The sequence below is a fragment of the Ostrinia nubilalis genome, chromosome 3 (assembly GCF_963855985.1).
Source record: "Ostrinia nubilalis chromosome 3, ilOstNubi1.1, whole genome shotgun sequence".
In the NCBI taxonomy this organism is placed as follows: Eukaryota; Metazoa; Arthropoda; class Insecta; order Lepidoptera; family Crambidae; genus Ostrinia; species Ostrinia nubilalis.
This window is the reverse complement of record NC_087090.1, coordinates 16877834-16901867: the sequence shown is the minus strand read 5'-3', so window position 1 is coordinate 16901867 and position 24034 is coordinate 16877834. Positions and strand designations below refer to the sequence as shown.

The 24034-nt window shown below is 36.8% G+C and overlaps 2 protein-coding genes and 1 long non-coding RNA gene across 3 annotated transcripts in view; 1 reads left to right on the top strand and 2 right to left on the bottom strand.

Annotated features, from left to right (window-relative positions):
- LOC135088080 (dedicator of cytokinesis protein 7) overlaps positions 1-914 on the bottom strand; it is a 67997-nt gene extending 67083 nt beyond the window's left edge. Inside the window, exons 1-2 of the mRNA XM_063982967.1 lie at positions 753-914; positions 580-652 (exon numbers count right to left, since the gene is read on the bottom strand). Of these exons, the coding sequence (XP_063839037.1) occupies positions 580-652; positions 753-787 (108 nt within the window). The 5' untranslated portion in view covers positions 788-914. The remainder of the gene's footprint in view (positions 1-579; positions 653-752) is intronic.
- A 4453-nt stretch (positions 915-5367) lies between these two features.
- The window catches only part of LOC135088071 (dual specificity tyrosine-phosphorylation-regulated kinase 2), a 106027-nt gene continuing 87360 nt past the window's right edge, over positions 5368-24034 (top strand). The window contains exon 1 of the mRNA XM_063982955.1: positions 5368-5689. Within this exon, the coding sequence (XP_063839025.1) occupies positions 5675-5689 (15 nt within the window). The 5' untranslated portion in view covers positions 5368-5674. The remainder of the gene's footprint in view (positions 5690-24034) is intronic.
- LOC135088066 (uncharacterized) lies at positions 12439-17580 on the bottom strand. The gene is made up of 3 exons (XR_010260954.1): positions 17181-17580; positions 17055-17105; positions 12439-13158 (listed from the first exon to the last, which is right to left on the bottom strand). It is a non-coding gene; the product is annotated as an uncharacterized LOC135088066 (long non-coding RNA).

The following is a 24034-nucleotide window of genomic DNA, read 5'->3' as shown; positions in this document are numbered from 1 at the left end:
TTTTCAAACAATAGTCAATTAAAAGACATTCTATTGATAGCTCAGCTGACCTTACTTTTCGTAAATTTTTTATACTTGAGTGCTCACCAAAGTATAATAATTAAAAACAGGCAAGGTCAAGAAGTGTTAAATACATTAAATTAGAAACAAGTAAGTAAGTAGTAGATAATTTAACAACAAATGATAAATAAATAAATGTGATTTTGTTTAACAAGAATTCCTTAAGGAGTATCTTTGAGATAGGCTTAAATTTTTGTCACCACGATTCGTATACCGATAATAAGCCTATACTGTTATTGTATAGCAGCCTGGTAAAAACTTAATGCTTATTTAAATGAAAGCCACAAGTGTATTTACAATACAGCAGTTTCTAAACAATATTCCTGTGATAAATAAATAAATGTGTAACAATGCAAACACTACAGTTTCCATGCATTACTACTCTAGCTAATGATTAATTGGATTGAGTAATTTTAATTAATTCTAATAAGGAATTCTAATCACATACATTGAGGAAACTATTCGTAATGAATCAGTATGAAATGTACCTGATATGAATAATAATGATTTACAACTTACAGAAGACGAGCACCCAGACAGAGTCCCAGCCTTCGACTGGTTAGTATACACCTTACGAGCATCCCCAGCATTCCTATAAATAGGGAAAAATCAATTTTGCCGTATTTTTACACGACCCAGACCCTTGCCATGCACGGTTAGTCCCAACCCTTGCGTATAATGAATTCATTTACCCAGAAGACTGCTGGTATTTGCGTCCAAGTGTCATCTAAACTTGGACCGTAGGTAGGCACCGACCAAACACTGTTAAAAAATTCACTTTATTCACTTGGGATTATCAGTAAAACCAAACAACTTGATTTTATTTACAAATTACAACAACACACACACAAACCACAAACGAATTGGAGCACAGATTAGAGAGTATTGGAGTGTCAGTTAATGACAGTTGGAAATTGGTGTTGCCATGATTTGTCATTTTATGGCGTGTACGCACGAAATTATTTCGTTGAATGAAAATTAATGAAAATGAATTAAATCTATTTTACAAATACATACTTGATTATTTTACATACTTGCTAAAGAAAACGAATACAGTCAAAACTGAATTTTTTGTTCTTAATTTTGTAGAAAAAAGAAATGCAAACGCCTACTCGCTTAGAATAGCAAAATACACAAGAATATGAATTTATAAGTAAGGAATTTTAAGGATGGCGAGGTTCGATGAACTCTATTTTTTCTCCTTATTGTCGCGTCCTGAGCTAACAGGACGTCTACAAATATTTGTTTGTAGTAGAAAACAACTAAAGCAACAAGTCTTATCTTATCAAGGACTATACTATCCTATTAGTTGTCGTCAAGCGTGGGCGTCAGACTACACGAAGAAAGGTCAAAGGCTTGCTTTAATTAGCATTCAGCCGATTTGCATCTGCCTGGAACTGTGGACAAAGACAAAAGCCTGCGGCTGAAGGAGATTAGTACATATTAGATACGAAACGTGTTTAAATACTTGAAGTAATTGAGCAATTTTGCTTACGTCTATTACTTGATTTTAGGTATTTTTTAGATCTTGTACTAAAAAGATTTTCAATTATGAAATAACTGGTTAAATAACGTTTAAGACCAAAAATCGTGTGTTTTTATGTATTGTTAGGTAAGTAGTTAAAAATTACACCTTTAACCCATTCAGACAGCCTGCTGCGTTAATTAGCTTCGATTACTTACCTTATACAGTTTGTGATCAAGTGGGTCTCCTGTAGAGTCTAGAGAAACTGCAAATTATAATCGCAAACCAGTCGAAAAGTGGTTGATTCTACAAACGTCGATAAAAAAGAGCATTTTCTTTAGGGTAGCTGCACTTTATTGGACCCAAAAATCTTATATTTGCTCCTCCCTTCCACAATCTGCCTGGGTGCATCCACGAGTTCACGCACATAGTCGTGCAACACACGCACGTGGTGCCCTCATGTGCACAATCACGGAAGGCGTGTTGACTCGCCGCATGCATTAAATCCTCCACGAGCTAAGTGGATTGTGGTAAGGCTTCGTGCGCACGAGACCGCCGTCCGTGAACTTGATTTAGGCCTTGAGGGTGACATTTTGTCTGGGTCTGTGTGACACGCTAATTAAAGACTCTCTAAAATTAGGTAGACTTACAAGAAATAATAATGATGAAGTGCTTTTGCCAATTATCTAAATTGCTTCATTATAATTTGTTAAAAGAAAGATAAAGGTATTTGTGAGATTAGGTATAAATTATTTTGCTATTTATTAAATTGCCTATTGTATTGGTAGATATCTTTTAGTTTTATTAAATTAGCTACTATTACTATATTCTCAAATTAATAACTATACCAGTTTTAGCTTGTAATGGCTTATTAAATATGTTAGAACTGTTTTTTCAAGTTGTTAATTTAATATCTCACTTTCATGTGCATCCTTGAAAGTGAAAAACCTTTAACTTTCGCCAAAGTTAGAAGGGCTAAGGTGGAGCACTTTCTACTTATTGTGTTAAAACAAACAAGATGAGGCTTTGCAGAGTGTCCGTTAACTTTTGTTTGGTAAGTAAGTCAAAGTGGACAACCTTGGGTGTTGAGTGGTTAAGTTGTCAAGGATGATAACTTGAAAACAGAACGAGCCTACTCTAGGTTTATGGGCTTTTCTATATTTGGCTATCTTTATCCCGTTCATGCTTATTCTTAGTTGAATCTCTACAAAATATTATAATACAAAAGATAATATCTTCACGAAGTTTAGTACCTAATCTCATTAGATTTTTCAAAATACTTATCCAACTAATCACCCGGACCAAAGTACCTACTTACATGCACATATTCAAGTGTTAATCAAAGCATGCACTAAGCACTTTTTATTCAAAGTACATAATAATATCATCTTTTAACATAATAATATAATTTTTATTGTAGGTAGGAAACTTTGCGTAATTCTACGCCGCCGCTACTGCGTAGGCGTTTCACGCTCGTTCGTAGCAACGTGACTACGAGTTACGAACTACGAAGCGATGCTACGCATTATAATTTTCAAGTCGGAAATCGAACCCATTTTGAAAAGAACACATCCTTCTATTCATTTAGTTATAGTGCTCATAAGTTCAAAATAAGTCATATGAAGTTATTAATCACAGAGAAAAAAAACCTGATAAAGGAATTAAAAGTAAATTAACTGTGTATTCGAAGAAACGGGACTATCGAGAATAACAATGGAGTCCAATGACCCAGGATTGAATCCTTTGGGAGCTAGACTGCAAATAGAACACGGTAGCATTAGCAGTACTTAAAGCTTGGGTTAGTCACTTTTGAAATTGACGAAATTGCTAATAATGTTTTCACAAGTTCATTGCTCCTATTCTGTAACTTGATTTTCTTCATTAAGTAAAAGTTAATTTATGTATTTTTGTTTTTATTTCCATTTGATGACTAAGTAAACATAATTAGTACCTATGTACCGCCGACATATACGAAATATAAGCCAGGTAGGTCTAAAGGCAGTCGTTTGCACGAAAATAGAGTTTTCTTCAAATTTTCCACACAAAACAACCATCGAAAACAGTTGGATTAATGCGATCGTTTGTAACTGTCATAGCAATTTCTACAAAGCCGGAGTCAGGTTGCGAATGCCTTATTATAATGCGGGTGACATGCAAAAGAAATATGATAATATTGTTTTTCGGTCAACGCACTAAAAAGCAGTGGTTCCCAAAAGGTAGGTCTTTTCGACCTCACAATTTGTAAATACAAATTAGTAAATATCCCGATATTCCCTCGTAGTAAGCTACGAGTAAATAATAAGCTTGTGTTACAAGTGGTATTTATTACCACAATAGTCGAGCGGCGGCGGGGATCGAACCCGCGTCCCTCGGATCACATTCTACCTACGATGTTGATAATCTTGCTTTGATAATCTAATTCATACTTTTCGTCCCAATTATACTGGGACTGGTTTTGAGAACACTTTAGTAGTGGAGTGATGAACAAGCCAAGATTTTCCTTATTTTTTACATGAAACTTTTGCATTTTTTTAAAGTTGATAAAACAACCTTATTCAAATTGTAACAAAGACGTGTTGCGAACTTATCGACTACTTTTTTGGGTGTAACGAACTAATATTTGCTGACTCTACATTGATCGTTCGTTCCCGAATATTTTTATAAAATGTTTGAGAGCCACTGTCAGGGCCGCTGCGAAAGGTCACAGGTCAAAGAGCAAATGTCTTTAAAGGGAATAAAAATAACAAAAGCGTTTGAAAAATATAATAACAAATGGAAATATTTTAATGAACGATATTATCAACAGAATGTGGACGATCTAACGGAAGTAAACCCACACCATTGAACTTAAGGGCGTATAGATAAAAAAAACCAAACGAAGAACGAATAAATCATTGAAATAAAAGATATACACCCCCTTACTAATAAAACTTACACGCTCGTTGAACAGTGTTTTAAAGTGACGTTTAGTATGGAAATGTCATTTTAAAACAGTGATCAACAACTGTGTAACTTTTTATTAGTAAGGGGGACAGTCACGTCTGTCGCGTGCTCCGTAACTTCAGACTAATCCTTTTTTCCTTGTTATGATCAGTTGACCCGCTTATCCTAATTCCCTGGGACCCATATCCCGACCTTCAAGGTTGGAACCCTCGGATATTAGACTTTAGACAAGCAGTTCAGGACTAAAAGGGTTATTTCCAGCCATTATGCACACAAAAAAGGTTGAAACTTTGGATCTAGTTCGATTAATGTAACTTTGTTACAAAACATGAAAATCAAGATTATTTTTCGTATAAAATACAAACAATACGAGTATCTAATAATGACTTTTAATTAGGCTCACAAACTTTATTTGAAACTCTGCAAAATAAACATAATTTAGATAGGTCCTCGTCAAACGTAAACAATAGAAAATTCGAAAAACAAAGGGGCTAAACTGAATCACGGATTCAGTTATCTTTTTGAAATGAAGTTACAAACAATAGCAGACAGCTATTGGAAATGCTAAATGGATTAAAATCTGCGCCGGCGGGCTGCCCCGCCCAGGTTGGTTGGGCGGCCAGCCGCCTCAGTGCGAGTCGCGAGCCAGCCGGGCGTGCAAGCCTCCTTGCTGAAACCTCCACCGCGAAACCATTGTCTATGACCATTTGTAAATAAAAATAAATGGCGCTCGAATTGACAGTTATTGCGCGTGTTGCTGGCCAGTGTTGTGATTCGAATTCGATTTGAATACTGGCTGGTTTATTACAGACATTAATAAAAATAAAAATTAGTATTTTTTCAAGTGCTGCGTCTTGCGTGCCTACCATTAATTTAGTGACAGTTAATACTCGTATAATTTTGTGACTATTATTAGGTAAATAGTTTATTTTCAATCGAAGAAAGCACATTCGATCTCTTTCATTGTAAACTCGAAGAATGAACTAGTTTTTTTGTGCAGACATTTCAAACTGAAAATTTTCAGTTTGCGTATTATTGTGTGAAGTCGCAGTTCAAAACATTTTTTAAATTTTATACATTTAAGTAACCGTTAGACTCCGATTGGGTTTCAATTGATAGTAAAACAAAGACAGACTGAAGAAAACAAAAACGGAGAGCCTAACGTATACGACAGTGCAACAGGTGACCGACACAACGACCCTCGACATGATTTTGTACGATGTAAGTATTTTCTAATAATTTTATATTAACTTTTTCAGTCTTTACCATTTGAAATACAAAATAAATAATTTGTATGTTTTTCATAAAATATTCAAATTGAAGCATTCTAGCATAATAACAAATAAATAGGCTTTGGATTGGATGGATGGATTTTGTTTATTAATAATTAATTGAGTATATTCGGTGAATGTAATAAAACTTTTAACCTATTTGCCCCCAGCAGACATACTTACTTGGTAATGATTAATTTTATATTAATACGTGAAATATTTTGTATGTACAAAGTAGGTACTACAGACTGCTCTGTCTACATTTATCACGTTTAACACAATTTTTATACCGTTATAAATATTTTTTCGTCTGAAAGCTCTATAGTACAGATAAGTATATGTCCTCCATTGTGCATGGCTCAACATACAGTACATACTTTTCAAATATTTTAGAGCTAGAACACGCAATTAAGCCGAGTTGCACCACCTAACTTTAACCGTAATTACAGAGACAACCGATGTTTTTTGTATGGAGATTGACAGATTTTTGACGTTTGTTAAAGTTAAGTAAGATGGTGTAACCCAGCCTTAGTCTAGACTGCTCCATTATTGTTCTATAAGGTAAGTGCCCCCTACTTCGGTATATTAAGGCTCTTACGACTTTAACATTTTATTTAAAAAAAACCAAGCATGATATCAGTATGAAAGCTTTTGTATGTTAAACTTTGGTCTTTTGACAGTAAGTTAATACATAATTTATAGTTATATAGTTTGAACTTTTTTTTATATTAATTGTTCTGCGGACCTCTTGTTTGGATCCTGTTTCGTGACAAAATTTTGCTCTGTTTCTAAGTTCGTGAACTCATGTCCCCTATTTCGGGATAAGGTTTTATGCATCCAGTTAGGATATTTTAATAATGATTAAGGGTTTAATAAATTTAAAAACGATAATAAAAAATTAGAATAAAATAATGATGTGAAATTGACGATATTACTTAATACCTGAAATTAAATATTCATAAGAAATAATGTGTCTAATATAATATTTTGATTTGTTAATTCTAACAATATGTGAAAATATTTATATAACCATTAGAAATGTAGGGGGGGGGACTTACCCCCCCCCCCCCCTTCTCCCCATAATCCCACCCCTGGAGCTGTTTCTTTCAAGTGAGGGTAGCCCCCCCCCCCTCTGAAAATAACCCCAGATACGCCAATGACTCATAACAAAAAGTAAGTAATTAATTCATTTCTTAGGTAGGTAAGTATTAAAAACTAAAAAATATGTCGATTTCTTTGATGGTGTGTGTCATAAAAGTACCTAACATCATACATTTATATATCACGAACTTGGAAAAAAGTAACAATAATACGGTTCCTTGTTTCGTGATACTGATTATTCCAAATTCCCCAAGTAAAATTCATGGATTATTGTCAAAATGTGTCAATTAACTATTATCTATCCCATATACAATACAAATAAACAAAGATAAATAAAACAAATCGAAATAAAACCAAAATTGTGCTGGTACTACTTATGCTAATTTATCTTAAAATTGGTCATATATGTGAACTTCAAACTCGTGTCATATAAATTCTAGTGAACGAAACATATACCGAATTTAGGTCATGAGAAACTTAAATAAATGCATTATTTGTTTCATAACTTACATTTAAATTATCATAAATAATTATTTAAAAACCAAGCATCAAAATGTTATCCATAATATCCTTGAATCGGTAGTGTCACGAAATAGGGGACACCCGAAAAATAATATGTACGCTATTTCGTGAGTCTATTAATCGCAATTTTAAAGGAATTCTACGTTTTCATATAACTTTTTTCTAAGCCAAATCAATTGTCAAGGAACACATGTAACCTCTATTACAAGTTTTATTTAAATGGACGTTCCTTCGCCTTTTTATAAGCTTAAGAAGTTGGAGCGCTAACCTTACGGTGAGAGCAACCTTTGCAAGCCGCACGGCTGTTTTTGGCTCTCTGAGAGTTTGAAGCTTCGTATTGCTCTCATTTTTGGCGCCACAATGTTGGTACTTGGTTTTTTAGATAGCTTAAATAATAGAGTTTTTGTAGTAATGAAGAATTTTTATAAATAATACTCCATTTGCTTATTATTTGAGCTAGAAAAAAAACTTACGAACTTACGTACTATCACGAACTAGTAGCCGTTTACCTTAGCTGTTTACTTATTGAATAATCGACATCACATCAGACTGTAGGTACATTTTTATTACAAAATAGCGTCATTACAATCACATACGATACCATAGTTTGGTATACCGTTGTCTGTATAACATAGATCTATTAGTCATCGTTATAACGTTTGAAGCCTATTTTTAAACTAAACTTGACCCTGTATCGCTATAGCCTGTTTTAACATGTGGAAAAAGGGTCTTGGCCCAGTCTATTAATAACCATGTTAACCAAAATGACCACTACAAATTGGACGCATTCTATAATTAAAATATACTGGACTAAGAGCCAATGAATTTTATAAAAGCTCAGCTTAAAAAGCTTTTATAAAGGTCTGGCGTTCACTAGCTCTTGCTCTATAAGTACGCAATGTAAATTCACAAATAAGTATGTGCATTCTAAGGAATCCGTGTTAGACGACTGAAAAAACTTTTAATTGATGGTAAAACATTAGCTAAAGTTGATATAGGGAGTAGTGTAATTTGAATGTCTGTTTTGTAAGATAACACTAAATTATTTTTTATATTTCCTAAGAAGTTTGGGGGTTTTCCAATGGTACTAACTAAATCATCACAGGTTAGTATTAAAAAGATCTATGATATTCAAAATATAATTGAGAAACATTAAATAAATCTGTTAAATTTGATGTCAACTCTTCAAGATAATAAACATTCCTCCCTACAAAGCAGACACATCTAACTTATTAAGCTGGAATATAACCTTATTTTCGGGTCTAATTTATTAAGATAATTATTTTTCCCTAGTAATAAGCAATCACGAGCAGACGAAGTTATAAAGTGATGTGGGCGAAGATATTTTCGATTTTAGCTTAATGATGGCTTTAGGAATATTGTTTATCGGCAAATAAAGTTTTCCAAATCTATTAATATACTTATCTTTTAAGAAGCTTTCCCACACACCCACAAGGTATCAAGTTTATTATGTTTTAAGTTGTTCTTTGCTATCTCAGTAATTAATTAACTACTATAAATAGAAATAAACGAATCTCTAGCACTTGCATCTCCTTTTGGCCACTAATTTTGTTTGATGTCGACATTATGTATCACTATGATAGATACATGTATGACATAGTAACTTCGAAGAATTGTTTAACTTTTGGTGTATAATTGTTAATGATCCTATCGTTACCTTATTACCATCATGTCCCACTAACGTTATCATTACCTAACCTATCAACTTTCGATGCGGCTGCAGCATATTTAAACACATATAACTCAAAGGTATAACGGATAACCACTGGACGGATCAGGCTGAAATTTGGCATGCAGGTAGAAGTTATGACGTAGGCATCCGCTAAGAAAGGATCCACGCGTACGAAGTCGCGGGCAGCCGCTAGTCAAATCATATACATACTTATTAATTTCAGTCATCAAGATCCAAAATCTTAGCAATTATAAAACAATAGTCATCAATATTATGTATAGGATTAAATCTTGCATGAATACAAATACCTAACTAATACGTATTTCTTGATTTTGGGTTTTGGAAGGCTCATTAAGCGATCAGTCTCTTTTAATTATTCTTATACAATGGCGGCTCATAAAGACTGTTCAGTGTTTCAGACTACACAAAAGATATCCTTTTAAACAAACAATTAATCAACTGAAAACAATCAATGCCCCAAGTAAATTCTTCCCACGCATTCCTAAAGGCTACGTTTAAAGGTTACAGGTTGGCATTTGCGCCTAATCCCGTACTAGGTCCCTAGTCCGCAATTCCAGAGATACTTCATACTCCAGTACTAGGTCTGTTGCCCGCGGTGGTAGGGACATCTATAGTAAACGTTTAGTGCTGAAAGGGTGGTAAATGCTATCACCAGCGCCATTCCACGACTACGCAGGCGGCCCAAGGGAAAAAGAGCTAGCGGGGATGTCTTGGTCATGAAAATGTTCTACACCTACTTAGTCGGTCTTTAAAACTAGGTGTTAAAGACTTTCTTATTAAAAAACAAATTTACTGAAATTTTAGCAACTAGTAAAAGTACAAGTGTTTAAAAAGCTTACATACATAATAATAAAACAAAATTTGTAAGAAACGGCATCTTCGTTTATTCGTACTTTTTCTGTTCTGACTCGTAGAAGCAGAATAAGAAGAGTTCAGTACCTACTTACAATAAGAGTTCCAATCCCATAGAATATTAGTAGCGTACGAGCATTTATGTGATCTGTACAGTATTAGGTAGGTAATTTGGGTAGTTTGGTCAAGCTAATTACAACAATTTAACAGTTGCACCTAGTTCAGCCATTTGCATGCAGACTTCTGCAAAAACCTCTGTTACTGCCAGTTACTGGCGTTCATCACTTGTGCTGCCTTTAGCTGAAGGACAAGGCTTGGGGCTCAACCTTGGACCCTAAGTCAAGGGGGCAGGGTGGGCTTTCAGTTGCAGAGGCGAGATGAGGTGTGAGGCCGTGCGGTGACGGCGCGCGCAGCATCAAGAGCGGTAGGGATGTTGAGATCTCGATAGATTTGTGCGTTTCGTAATAGTTAGTAGAATTGTAATAATTATTTTACATTACGCATCTTTAGATGGTCATGAAAAGTGAAACTGAATATTCGAAAATAAATTATTCGAAAACCCTTAGTCCTATTTAGCAGATATTGGCTGGATGTACTAAAAACTGTTGTAATTTTACAGTTTCAAGAAATTATTTTTGATAGAGACATGAATATGATTATTTGATTTCATTTGATTATGCGTTTATTCAAGTTTACTTAGAAAAGTCAAAAATAAATAAATGTAAAAGTAACCGGAAAGATATGAAATTCATGCAAATCGTTTATAGGTTCCGGTAATGTTCAACAATATTTTAAACGAAAATAAAGTTTTATGAGTCACTTTACGCTAGTTTTTCATGATCAAATGTTTACTAGCATAGCCATCCCAAAACATCCATTAACTTTACACGTCCCCCTGTCTTTAACACGTTACCTGAGGGAAAGATAAGGCGATACGCCCTCAATTACCCTAAACCACCTCGAAACACGTTTCGCTCCGTCCATAAACGTTTGTAGGCTCTAAAATTTCAATAATGAGTTGAAAAATCGACATTGCGCCTCACTAGCCTCCAGTATCCAGTTCCACTGCGATGGGCGCCCGCGTGCGTCCTGCGGCCGCGATTCGAGCTTAAAAACCTGAAAATTAATCAAAATTAACACAAAATGCTGAGTGAATAAGTGACAATATGGGTGTGGACAGTCTTCCGCCTCAGCGGACGTCGGTAAGTGGCACATTGTACACAGAAAACAATTGAAAAGCACTGATGCTGGAGACTGTATCGAAAACTGTTTTTGTTTTATGGTTATGTGTGGAGCTGCAGTATTATGTGGTTTCGGACGGGATTTGTATGCAGATGCGTCGGTTTTAAATTTTAGCGAGACACGCCAAATGAAAGAGTTTTTGACGGTGTGTGAATTTTATTCAAACATTCATTTGGTTTTTGGTTGGGGGCTGGAAAATGTATGCTTGTTAGGCTAGGCCGTAGTGTCTAGTGCGTAGTGTCCTTGAATATTGCTCGGTGGTATGGCGACCCCACTATGCGACTCACAGCTTGCGTCTTGAACGTGTTCAAAAGAGATTTTTGAACCACCTTGCTTTCTCGGCAAAAATAACAAAAAAGATTCCTAGTTATACAAAGCGTCTTGCTCACTTTAAAATAAAATCCCTAGAAGCACGTAGATCTACCCATGATTTAACTTTTTTGTTCAGAATTTTAAACTGTAAGTTTGATAGCCCCAATCTACTTTCTAAATTTAAACTTAAAATCCCTCACAGATACCCAAGGTACCATATGAAACTGCTATGCCCTCCTTACCGTAAAACTGTATCAGGATCCAACTCCCCTGTTTCAAGACTGTGTAAGTCATATAATAATCTCAGCGCTGATGTTAATTTGTTTGGCACAAATATTACTAAATTCCGTCGTCAGATTAACCAAATAGCCTAACTTAATTAATTATCTAACTGTTGTCTATTTTGGCACTCACTAGCCGCCTTGTGGTTGCTCGTTGCTTTGCAATTCATTTTTAGACTAAGTACTTACTTTCTTTGAATGGTTTGGTTTACATAAACGCATGCAGTGTTTACCTACTATAATATATTGTACTCTTAGAACATAGTATTAATGGATTTTTTTGTTATATTGTATGTATTATTGTACAATTGTTGGTAAACCAATAAATAAAAATAAAAATAAATAGGCCATTATGACTTTTGACATTTCAGTGACCCGTACACAGACATTATTTGAATTGAATTTCAATAAGTAGAGGCTTTGAAGCTGATTCGTCTGTAATTAACTCATTTGTCAACTCTATAATTTATTTATACTCTTTAAATATAGCGATAAGACCGCCTAGTTGTACCTTGTGTGTTCCTTTTCTTTCTGTTCTTATCTTTGGTGTGCAATAAAGTGTATTTATTATTGTTTGCGTGTTCAGAGTGTGTTCCTAGGCTTCTAATTTCTAGCTATTGTCTGTGACTCCTAATCTTCTTGTGTGTATGGATCAACACGGGTAAATCAGGCGACTTTGAAGATATACTGGGATTTATTACTTTACAATAAAGCGTTTACAATATTTCAGTTGAAAGTTCAAATGAGAATGAGAGACGTTAAGCGTCCGTGCAATCGTTTATATAGGTGTGCTTCAGCGCCATCTGTTGTGGTTTCTTGACATCGCGTGACGTAATCGATGCGGTGTGCTCGGTGATAGTATTGCCATTGATCTTTGGTTGGAGCTTCTCACGCGCTCCAATAGATGGCTCTTCTTAACATTCCGGCGGGCCTTGAGAGACTCCCTCTCAACATCTCAGCTCACGTCGTGTCACGCGCCGAGCCTCGAACCTGGCACCTCAGCGACCGGAAGTGGGCATATCTTTGAGAATGCCCTGTGTATGATGCCTGTGGCCGTCCGAATGACAGCAACCCTTGGTACGCCGTCACTGCCTGAAATCAGAGTTATTATGCGTCCTAACCGCCATTTCAGCGGCGGAAGGTTATCGTCCTTTATGACAACCAATGTTCCAGTTTGCAAGTCTTCAGTTTTCTGTTGCCATTTAGTACGTTTCTGAAGCTCTGATATGTACTCTGTAGACCATCTCCTCCAAAATGTCTGCCTCAGCTGTTCAACTCGCTGGTAACGATTGAGTGTGTGCGTGGTTGCAGCGGTAACATCACTCTCTGCAGGTGCAGTCAGCGGCCGACCAATAGTGAAGTGGGCAGGAGTGAGTGGAGAGTAGTCGTTGGGGTCTGAGGATAAAGGATACATAGGGCGGGAATTCAGGACAGCTTCAATTTGTACCAAAACTGTGCTGAATTCCTCATAAGTCATGTTTACATTTCCTACCACACGTGTTATATGGTGCTTACAGGACTTGATCCCAGCCTCCCATAAACCGGCAAAATGAGGCGCGTAAGGGGGAATGAATTTAAATTTAATGTGATTATCTGAAGCGTAATCAATGATAGACTGAGAATTACTCTTTAAAAAATCTGAAAATTCACGAGCTGTTCCTACAAAGTTACGTCCATTATCGGAAAATATTTGATAAGGTTTTCCTCTCCGGGAAATAAATCGTTTCAGTGCTAAAATATAACTCTGTGAAGACAAACTAGTTACTAGTTCCAAGTGTATCGCTCGAGTTGAAAAACATATAAATAGACATAAATAACATTTTTCTAGTCTGGAACCCCTACCTTTCTTATTTAAAATAAATAAAGGTCCAGCATAGTCTACTCCACAGTTTATGAAAGGAAAATTTGCAGTTACTCGTTCAGTTGGTAAGTTACCCATGATTGGTTGTACTATTTTACCTTTCAAACGACAACATATGACACACTGGTTAACGACTTTTTTTGCTAAGTTTCTACCGCCTAGTGGCCACCAATTGTCTCTGATATGAGATAAAATTAATTGAGGCCCAGCGTGCAATAATTTTAAATGTTGACTTTGAAATAATAAATAGGTAAAGATATGTTTACTACACAATAAAATGGGGTGCTTTTTGTCATATGAAAATTCAGAATTAACTAATCTGCCCCCGACTCTTATGATTTTGTCAGCATCTAAAAATATATTTAAACTGGAAATATTACGTTTTGATTTATTTATAGAAAGATTATTATAAAGCGCATTGTATTCTTCAGGAAACGATTCTATTTGTGCCTGTCCAACTATAAACAATAAGGATTTATCAAGTTCTTCTACTGATAACGGCCCGTGTAACCGCTCATCAATAGATTTTGTTCGTATGTTATGTATAAAACGCATTACATAAGCACAAGTTCTTTGTAATCGATTTAGTTTAGAAAATCGGCTGAAATCAATGATAGGTAAATTGGAATCGCTACTACACAACAAGTTTGTAGTGGGAAGTTTTAACTCAGGTAAATCATTTAAGTTCTGTAAAATATTATTTTGATTTTGTGACCATTTTATGCTATCTTCAAATAAAAAGGTGGGTCCGTTCCACCATAAAGTTGATGAACTCAATTCATTTAAAAGTACTCCACGGGAAACCAGGTCAGCTGGATTATTTGACGAGTTTACATGCAGCCAAATTGTGTTGCTTGTCAACTCATTTATCTCAACAACGCGATTCTGAACAAAAGTCTTTAACTGATGTGGTGACATTTGCAACCATCTGAGAACTATAGTAGAATCTGTCCAAAAAACAACTTTGTCAAAGTTCAATCGAAGTGATTTAATTATTTTATCATACAATCTAGCTCCCAATAGTGCACCGCATAACTCGAGCCGTGGAATGCTAACCGGTTTCACTGGCGCGACGCGGCTCTTCGAACATAATAATCTCACCGTGATGACGTCATCATTACTATTGCACGTCCGAACATAAGCGCACGCACCGTATGCAGCCTCGCTCGCATCCGTAAATATGTGTAATTCGATCCTGTAATATTTTGTGCTAGAATGGTCACACGTTCCTACAACATGACGCGGTACGCGAATATTATGTAAATAAGTTAATGTTTCAAGCGAGTAGGAGATCGCAGTTTAAAAGATTGATGTTTTTCAGAGAGCGCTGCTGCCCGTTCTCTGTTTGATGTGTAGTCCCTAAGTCGCCTCTTACGACACCCGCGGGAAGAGTAGGGGTTGGTGACAAATGTATTCTCCTCTGCCGTCACCACACGGCTTTTATTATTTATTGATTTTGAATTATCAACAATGCCTGAAATAATCCAACCTAGCGTAGTGTTTTGTAGGTAAGGACCTGCCGGTAATCGCATTTTACCTTCTATCAACAATTCCCAAAACACGTCAGCCCCGATCAATAAATCAATTTTTGACGGTAAATAAAATAACGAATCGGCTAACTGAATATTATTCGGAATGTCTAAAGAGTTATAATGTAATGGAACTGTTGGTAAATTTGAAGTTATATGTTTCAAAACTATACATTTACAGCGAGTATTATAATCACCGTTTAATGACCTGACCTTAATTTCGCACAACTCTGTTGACTGAGTGTGTGAATGCCCTATTCCTGTGATATTATATGTGGACTGTATCGAATCGACTTTTAATTTTTTACGTAAATTTTCTGTAATTAAACAATGTTGACTGCCGCTATCTAACAAAGCGCGAGCCTTATGATATACATTGTCATTACCTGCTATCTCCACTAAAGCTGTGGATAATAAAACAGTTTCTGACGCCTGCGTATACAAACTATTGTTCGAATTCTCGTTTCGTGTCGGTTCGGCTGTATGTAACACTGCCGACGAGTGCAGTACGGGGTTCGAATCCGGTTGGCACTTCACGACTGATACTAATGCGTTTTCTACTTTATCATTATTGTTACTGTGCAATAAACTGTTGTGTTTTCTACTGCACTGTTTACACGGACCAAAATAACAATCTGAAGCGAAATGTCCAGCTCGTAAACAATTAACACATAACCTTTTATTATTAACGAATTCTAATCTCTCTTTAACGTTTAAATCCAAAAACTTAGTACAAGAATAAAGCGAATGATTTCCGCTGCATAATGAGCATGTGCGGGTACTTTTGGAATTCACATTATTTTTTGTTGAAGCGAAAATATGTGATTTTTGTTGCGATTGTTGTTGAGGTTTTTTATTGTTATCAAAAGGGACTTTACTATTAGAAAATGATGAAGAATTATGCGCTTTAATCATTTCTAAAGTGTCAGCCTTATTTTTCAAGAATGTAATGAGATCGTCTAACTTAATGCGTTTATGATGCTGCGTAAATAAATTATTTTTATGTTCCTCCCACTCTTTCTCAACTACTGCGTCTAATTTGGAGGTAATGATATAAATAATAAGTGTATCCCAATATTCTATAGGTTCCCCGAGTGTCTTTAAGGCACGTAAATTCTTTGAAACTATATCAATTAATTTCCTTAAATGAAATGAAGTCTCTTTATTTAGATTTTGAATGGTAAATAAAGACTTCACATGATTATGTACCAGCAACTTGACGTTATTATACCTCTCATTGAGCAAATCCCAAGCTATTGTGTAGTTTTCTGATGTGCATTCTATTGATTTAATAACTTGAGCTGCCTGACTAGTTAGCGATGTACGCAAATAATGGAATTTACGAATGTCATCAAGCTGGGTGGAGTTGTGAATCATAGAAAGGTAGGTATCCCTGAACTCTAACCAATTTTCAAACGACCCGTCAAAGGAGGGTAGTGAAATAGTAGGAAGCTTAATATTTATCGAAGCTTCACACCTAGAACTAGCACTAGTTGTATCAGAAAGGCTAAAACGTTTTATTAAACTTTCTGCTTCTGCCATGGTTTCGTAATAAATATTTTCAAATGATTCACGATGTTCTAACTGAATTGCAGTTTCACTATCTAACACCATGAGCATTTCGATGGAGCTTTGAATGCTATTAAATTCACTAAATAATGATTTGGCTAATTCACTACGCAATTTTAATTCGGTTAATTGTTTATCGCTAGGACGAGAGTGGCTATGAAAAGAATTTACAAATTTTACGAATAACGTCAGTCTACCCTTGATTGAACCGCGTTTTTTATTTAATTCTCTAATTACAGTATCATCAGAATCTACGCACAAATTAGGAGATTTACAACGAACAGTTACGTTTTCAACACTCATTTTGACGATTTATAAAAGTGGGTACTCACCAAATTCCTGTAAACTGCGTACGTGACTCGTGAGGAAGCACAACACGGTACCTAGAGGAACAAGCACAGCTTTAGTAAAATTGAAATGGGATAAGATGGGGGAAAAAAGGAACGATTTGGCCAGACCCTTTGCTGATCCCTCGATGTGATGATGGATGATGCGGCTCTGAAGGTCCAATGTTTGCGTGTTCAGAGTGTGTTCCTAGGCTTCTAATTTCTAGCTATTGTCTGTGACTCCTAATCTTCTTGTGTGTATGGATCAACACGGGTAAATCAGGCGACTTTGAAGATATACTGGGATTTATTACTTTACAATAAAGCGTTTACAATATTTCAGTTGAAAGTTCAAATGAGAATGAGAGACGTTAAGCGTCCGTGCAATCGTTTATATAGGTGTGCTTCAGCGCCATCTGTTGTGGTTTCTTGACATCGCGTGACGTAATCGATGCGGTGTGCTCGGTGATAGTATTGCCATTGATCTTTGGTTGGAGCTTCTCACGCGCTCCAATAGATGGCTCTTCTTAACAATTATTATTATTATTTAAAGGGTAGAAATAGGAGCTTACTTAGAATAAAATTCACATGAATGATCTTAACTTGCAATTAGGTATACAATAAAATTATATCATATCATGCAGTAACGGGACTTACGCTACAATGAACTCTATATCCTGCCGACATTTACAAACGTACTTCTTCTATCGTGTGGGCTGTAAAAACTGACATCACAACCCTCCGGTGTCAGATTTATGAGTTGCCACAGGCGTCTGACATGACTCAATCATACCGTTGAACGTATATACCCACCTTCTATCTCCTCTAAAATGAAATTATAGCTATTTATTTTGATTTCCTTTGCATGATATTTAAGAAAATCATTACGTTTATTTTAAAAGATTGTTATGTATTGGACTGACGCATTTTAAATCCAATTATCTCTTTCTTTTACCTAATTAAGGCGTGTTGACAGCGCGTCATGTTAATTGGAAGCCGTAATGATAGCGGCTCGAGCCAAGGAAGCAGCGGGATTATAATTACTGGTGGCTATAATTTTTAGTGACTTATGTCTTCTAATAATTTTTATTACGGCTCCTTTTGCATACCACATAACATACACACTCTTTTTTCTCTTTATAACAGTGTAAAAGAGCAAGATAAACTGTCGCGGTGACAAAAAGTCACCCGTGTGCGCAGAGCCTAAAGGTTCAGTCAAACTAAGGGTTCGGTCAAACCAACGCGATCACACCGCGATCAGCCGGCGTGCAGCGATGGCGATCAGACTTAATTGATTGATCGCCATCGCTGCACGCCGTCCCCTATCCGTCCCCCGGACACGGCCTGAGCCGAGGTCCGAGCCTACCGTGGTGCCCTCAGGCCGCGTCCGTAGTCCCCTCGATCGGGCCCACTAGAGTGAGCCGGACTTTGGTCCAACACCGCGGTGGGCAACCCTCTAGTTGGGTTCGCCGCGGATCGGGCGCCTTATGCGCTTGATACGGCCCGATCGCGAACGTCCACAGCCCACACTCGGCCTCGTCGGCACGCGCACCGACGATCGCCAAACGGCTAGAGTACCTTCTGTACTCGCCACTCTGCCCGGTGAAGCTGGAAAAGCTCCTCAAGCTACCAGCGCCCATCCCTTCAAAAAAAAAAAATAAGCTGCACGCCGGCTGATCGCGTGTGATTGCGTTGGTTTGGCTGAACCTTAACACATCTCAGCCACAAAATATAACAGAAGACAAACTCCATACTAAACGCGCTCGAGCCACGCACACATAGACACCGCTCTAGCAAGACTGTCTTGGACGAATGCGAGCGCGACGTGGTGCGACAGACGTTCGCCACACGTTCGCTGTGGTTCGCTTGAGTCACGCGCCGGTCAACCGCCTGTGATACTATTTTGTTTTGCGAAATTGACGAAAATGAGTGAACAGAAAAAGTCGTATTATAATTGTTCGGTATTTGGTTGCTTAAACTCATCATTAAATACCGAATTTTCATTTTTTAAATTACCAGTTGATTCGGGGAGGTAAGTTATTTATTTGAATTTCAATTGAAATTGAAAGCCAACTCAATTATTAGGAATATCGAATTGTTTTAGAGATGGTTTAGGAATGATTGGATAACTAGCTTTTGCCCGCGGCTTCACCCGCGTGAAATTTAGTTTGTCACAGATCGTCATAAATTATACCCTATATGTTATTCAGGGTTATAAACAATAATACTGTAAAGTTACATCAAAATCCGTTGAGTAGTTTTTGCGTGAAAGAGCAACAAACATCCAGACATCCAAACTTTCGCATTTATAATATTAGTTGGATAATAGTGTCAACCACTCAACTAAATACTACTTCCTTCTCGTGTATTTGTTTGCAAACTATTACTATAATAACGTACTAAATATAAATAAGTATACGTGGATATCTGTTATTGTCTTTCTTGCATAGTATTAAGAGTAACATTTTTCTATCATAACGAAATAAACGCAACACATGACAAGACAACCCTAGCGCGACGGCCGAGCGTGCGAGCGAGAGAGGTATGCAAAGCGAGGTACATACATGAGTTTACCTTCTGTTATATTTTGTGTCTCAGCTGTGTTGGCCGATCATTGAAATGGCCCGTCGTGCACAGTGCCGGCATATCACGATATACCCGGGCACATCACGATGTGGCCAATCCAACGATCGGCCAAAAATAAATGTGTAAACAATATCCGTAGCAAAGACCTACATGGCCGTTACGTCTACTACGGCTACGAGCCGCTCGTAGCCGCGGGCTCTCCCGTTTGCTACGATCATGCTACGCCGTAGATAGGAGGGGTGTTCAGAAAGTAATGAGAATGGGATATTTGTAGCCATCACAAAAATCTGGAAAAAATCGGGCAGGTAGCTTAATTCTTCACTAGAAACTGGAGAAAAAAATTAATTTAGGTTCACCATTGCGTTTAAGGACTACATTCACCTGACCACGACCAGTCGGATGATTTTCTTGACTCTCCAAAAAGGCCTAAAAAGGACACTGCCTCGACAATTCCACAAATATCAGGTCCCTGAACTACTTTTAAATCGGAAAAAGAGCTAATCTAGAGAATATGATAGGTTTTTTAGTATTTTGCAACGCATTTTTTTTTTGCCTACCACCGCAACTTCTGGGCTGTGAACGGGTGCGTTGGCCACAGAAAACAAGGTCTTTCCGACTGGTCACTGAACTTAAATGTTTTTTTTCCAGTTTTTAGAGAAGAATTAAGCTAAGCCCAATTTTTTTCAGATTTTTGTGATGGCTAGAAATATGTCATTGGAATTACTTTTTGAACACCCCTCGTACAAGCTAATTGCTCGCCGCTAATCCCACGCTTCTCAAGTTACACGGATACTCGGTACTCTCATCATTTCGCTCACACCCACACACAATATTAGTAGACAATATTTTCTTTGTCTACGTTAGCGAAATGTTAACGATACGATACCATCAATTCTGTTGTTACTAAAGAAATGGTAGGTAATTTTGTTTGAGATTACAGTGATATTTTTTTATGAATTACAGAAATTGTTAAGTTGCAATTCGCAAACTAGCTGTTGTCACCTATCGTATAATAGGTGATATATTGTGCCTTTATGAAAAGTATTTCCTGTAAAGAAAAGTTTACTATTTTTCAGATACCGAAAATAGTTCACATCCATTTTTCCCAGAGTAGTTTGATCCTCAGCTAAAACTGTTTCTCTCCAATAAGCTTCACAGATTTTCTAAAGCATAATGGTAGCATTGTACAGAGACGATATCACTGAAGCTGAACTCAGTAGCATCTTATGTCATATAAGTACAACTTACTAACATTTAAGGTAATTTCAAATTGGCAATGTGAGCGCTTTGGATCTATCTGTAAGCTCACTTGCATTTTAATTAAATAAATAAATAAATAAAATACTGGTCAAAATTGAATAAACATTTTTGATTTGATTTGATTTATATTTCGTGCTCGGTGTGATTTTGCTACAAAAATTAATACCTAGGGTAGGTTGCACGATCTTATTTAACTTTGACAAGCGTCAAAAATCTGTCAAACTCCATACAAAAAACGCCGGTTATCATCATAGTTACCGTTAAACTTAGGTGGTGCAACTCAGATTTAGTATGTACTACTTAATCGAGTGGGTACAACTTAATTGTTTGCCACTAATCCTGTACGCTCGGATTAAATGGATATAGCTATGCGGTCGATACACACGGGAACGTCGATGCTTGAATATAATAATTCGGCTGGCTAAGCGTAATGATGACATAATATAGATTTAGATATTTATTTGCATACGTTAGTTTAGTTTAATACATCAGTACATCGAGGTAAGTAACTGATTTTAGTTTCTAAACTACAAAACGTCGTTTGTGTCTAAATTATGATTGAAAAACAATGATTGCGAACACAACTGCGTACTTGAAAGTTCCAATACTGAATAGTTTAATTTGAGTTGATAATATTAAATTGTGCTTAAATATAAAAGAATACAAGGTGGATATACTATACCAGTAACTAATTTGAATATTAGAGGATTAGAGAATGTATTGTTTGCTGCTTAAAATGGTACGCTAGGGACCAAATAATATGGTATGTATTTTTTCTTAAAAAAAAAAATACGCATATTTTTTTGTTAATATGTGCGCATCTACGACAAATTATTGTATAATTATGTTGACATTTACGCAACCATGTTGATACAACAACCGTGCTAGTTATTATTCCGCGCATCATACCCAGCTAAAACAATTCCATACACACTCCAGCCACTCGGAAATGAGGGCCAATTCATTTCATCTCATGAATACATGAATACACTCACGAGTTCCGCGTACGACGCTAATTTGGATAAGTTTGTTTATTTTAATACTCGTGCACATGGGCGTGGTATGTGACCGTGAACTTCGCCTTAGTTTCGACTGAATTCCGTCCACTGCTGGACAAAGACTTGACTTAAGGTCCTATGTCCCCTAGATGGGACAGAGGGCGTCCACAACAGTCCTCCATCGCGTTCGGTCTTGAGCTTCGCGTTTGATCTCGCTCCAAGTCTTGCCGATCTTCTTCGCCTCGTCTGCCACAGTGCGCAGTCAAGTTTGCTTGGGGCGACTACGTTTGCGTTTTCCTTGGGGGTTCCAATCCAGAGCCTGCTTGGGGATGTGATCGGGATCCCTTCGGAGAGTGTGGCTGGACAAAGACCTCATCACGGATTTCCTCAACGACCGGTCCTACGCTCACCGCATCCAGGTGCTTCCCGCGAACTTCACAAAATCGTCGGTCCAGTACAGTAAGAGGCCTACATGTTTGAGTGCATAAACTACGTTTTCCGGTCCCTGTTCCGCACTCGAGAACTTTTTCTGCCCCAAAGGCCATCAGTTCTACGATCTATTGCCCGCCCACTGCCACTTCAGTTGATGCGTAAGTAAAGTATATGTTAGATACTCTCACATATGAAATAGTTTGTGCTGACACAACTCATTTACATAGCAAACATATCTACTGACTATAAAAAACTAAACGGTAAATATGTTTATTTACAAGCCCTTTTCAGGGCACTTCTAAATAATGTACACGAGCTTGCTTGCTTGACACTTCGGCACAACATACCTACTGAATCAAGAAGTAAATATTTTTGGATTTGCAAAAAATCAAATATTAATACCTAAACGAATCACAATAGCCTAGCAGTATTAAAACATTTTTCTCCATTCTATTATTCACAGTCTGACCACAGAATAATAATAAGTACTGTCTGACTTGCTTGTCTGTCTATCATAGCCATAGAATTCCAGAATTTGAAACGAAATAATACAAAGGAAAAAGGCTCTACAGAAATAAATAAAAACCTTGTAAATGGAATCCGTTTGCTGACGAGCCTACTCGAGTTTCGCTGTAGCCTGTAATTTCGCTGAACTGTATTGAATTTCTTGTTTTCTTCCGAAGAAGTTAAAATGAAAGGAGAAAATTGGAAGGTTACATGATCGTCGGGTTATATTAAAGTTTTCTTCCATAATTTCGTTTGGAAATAGAATTCCTAGTAACTCTGGCGACCTATGTATACTTTGAAAAATATAAGCTAATGTAACTGAGTAATGTATATTTTTTCTTTCTTTAGTTTTAAAACCGCTGAATCAAGTATGTTGTATACAAACAACATACCTATATGTTGGCAGAAAGATTAATGAGGAGGGAAAGGGCAAATTTTTCCGCAAAAAACTTGGTGAGGAGAAATAATGGGATGACAGTTTTTAAGGAGAACCCATCAGTTTTAGAGATATGTATAAAGGTAGTCATATTTATGTTTTTTGTTTTAATTATTCTTTTGTGCTGAATTTAAGTCGTCGCAAGCAAAGCTGGGAGCATCAATATACACAAAGTGCGAACCGACCTAGATGTAGCTACCTAGTTTAGGTAGGTACCAATGTAGAGAACTAGAAGGCTATCAATCAAATAGTAATTGGTAATTAGTGGTAAACCAACCAGTACTGGACATAATAATCTTTGCGGTCACGTTAGTCTCAAGGGTCTTTGTTTGAGATGGTATTAAAGCAAGATTAAAATCTATGTACACGAGTATAGTTTCCAGTCAGAATAATCTATACCTACTTATAATAAATCTGTAGAAAGGTCAATTCTGTACCTACATGAAATATATTTTCAAAATAACTATCAGGGGGTGATTAGTGATCGATACTGATGTCAAAAATGCAATCAGTACAATTTTTGTCTGCCTGTCTGTCTGTCTGTATGTTCCTTATAGAAACAAAAACTACTAGACGGATTTTAACGAAACTTGGTACAATTATTCTTCATACCATACTCCTGGGCAGGTTATAGTATACTTAGAAATTCCCACGGGAACGGGAGTTAGCGGGAAAAAACATTTGTATGAAAAAATCTAAACCGCGGCAGATAGATGAAGGGGGTAAAACGGGATCCACGCGTACGAAGTCGCGGGCGGCCGCTAGTG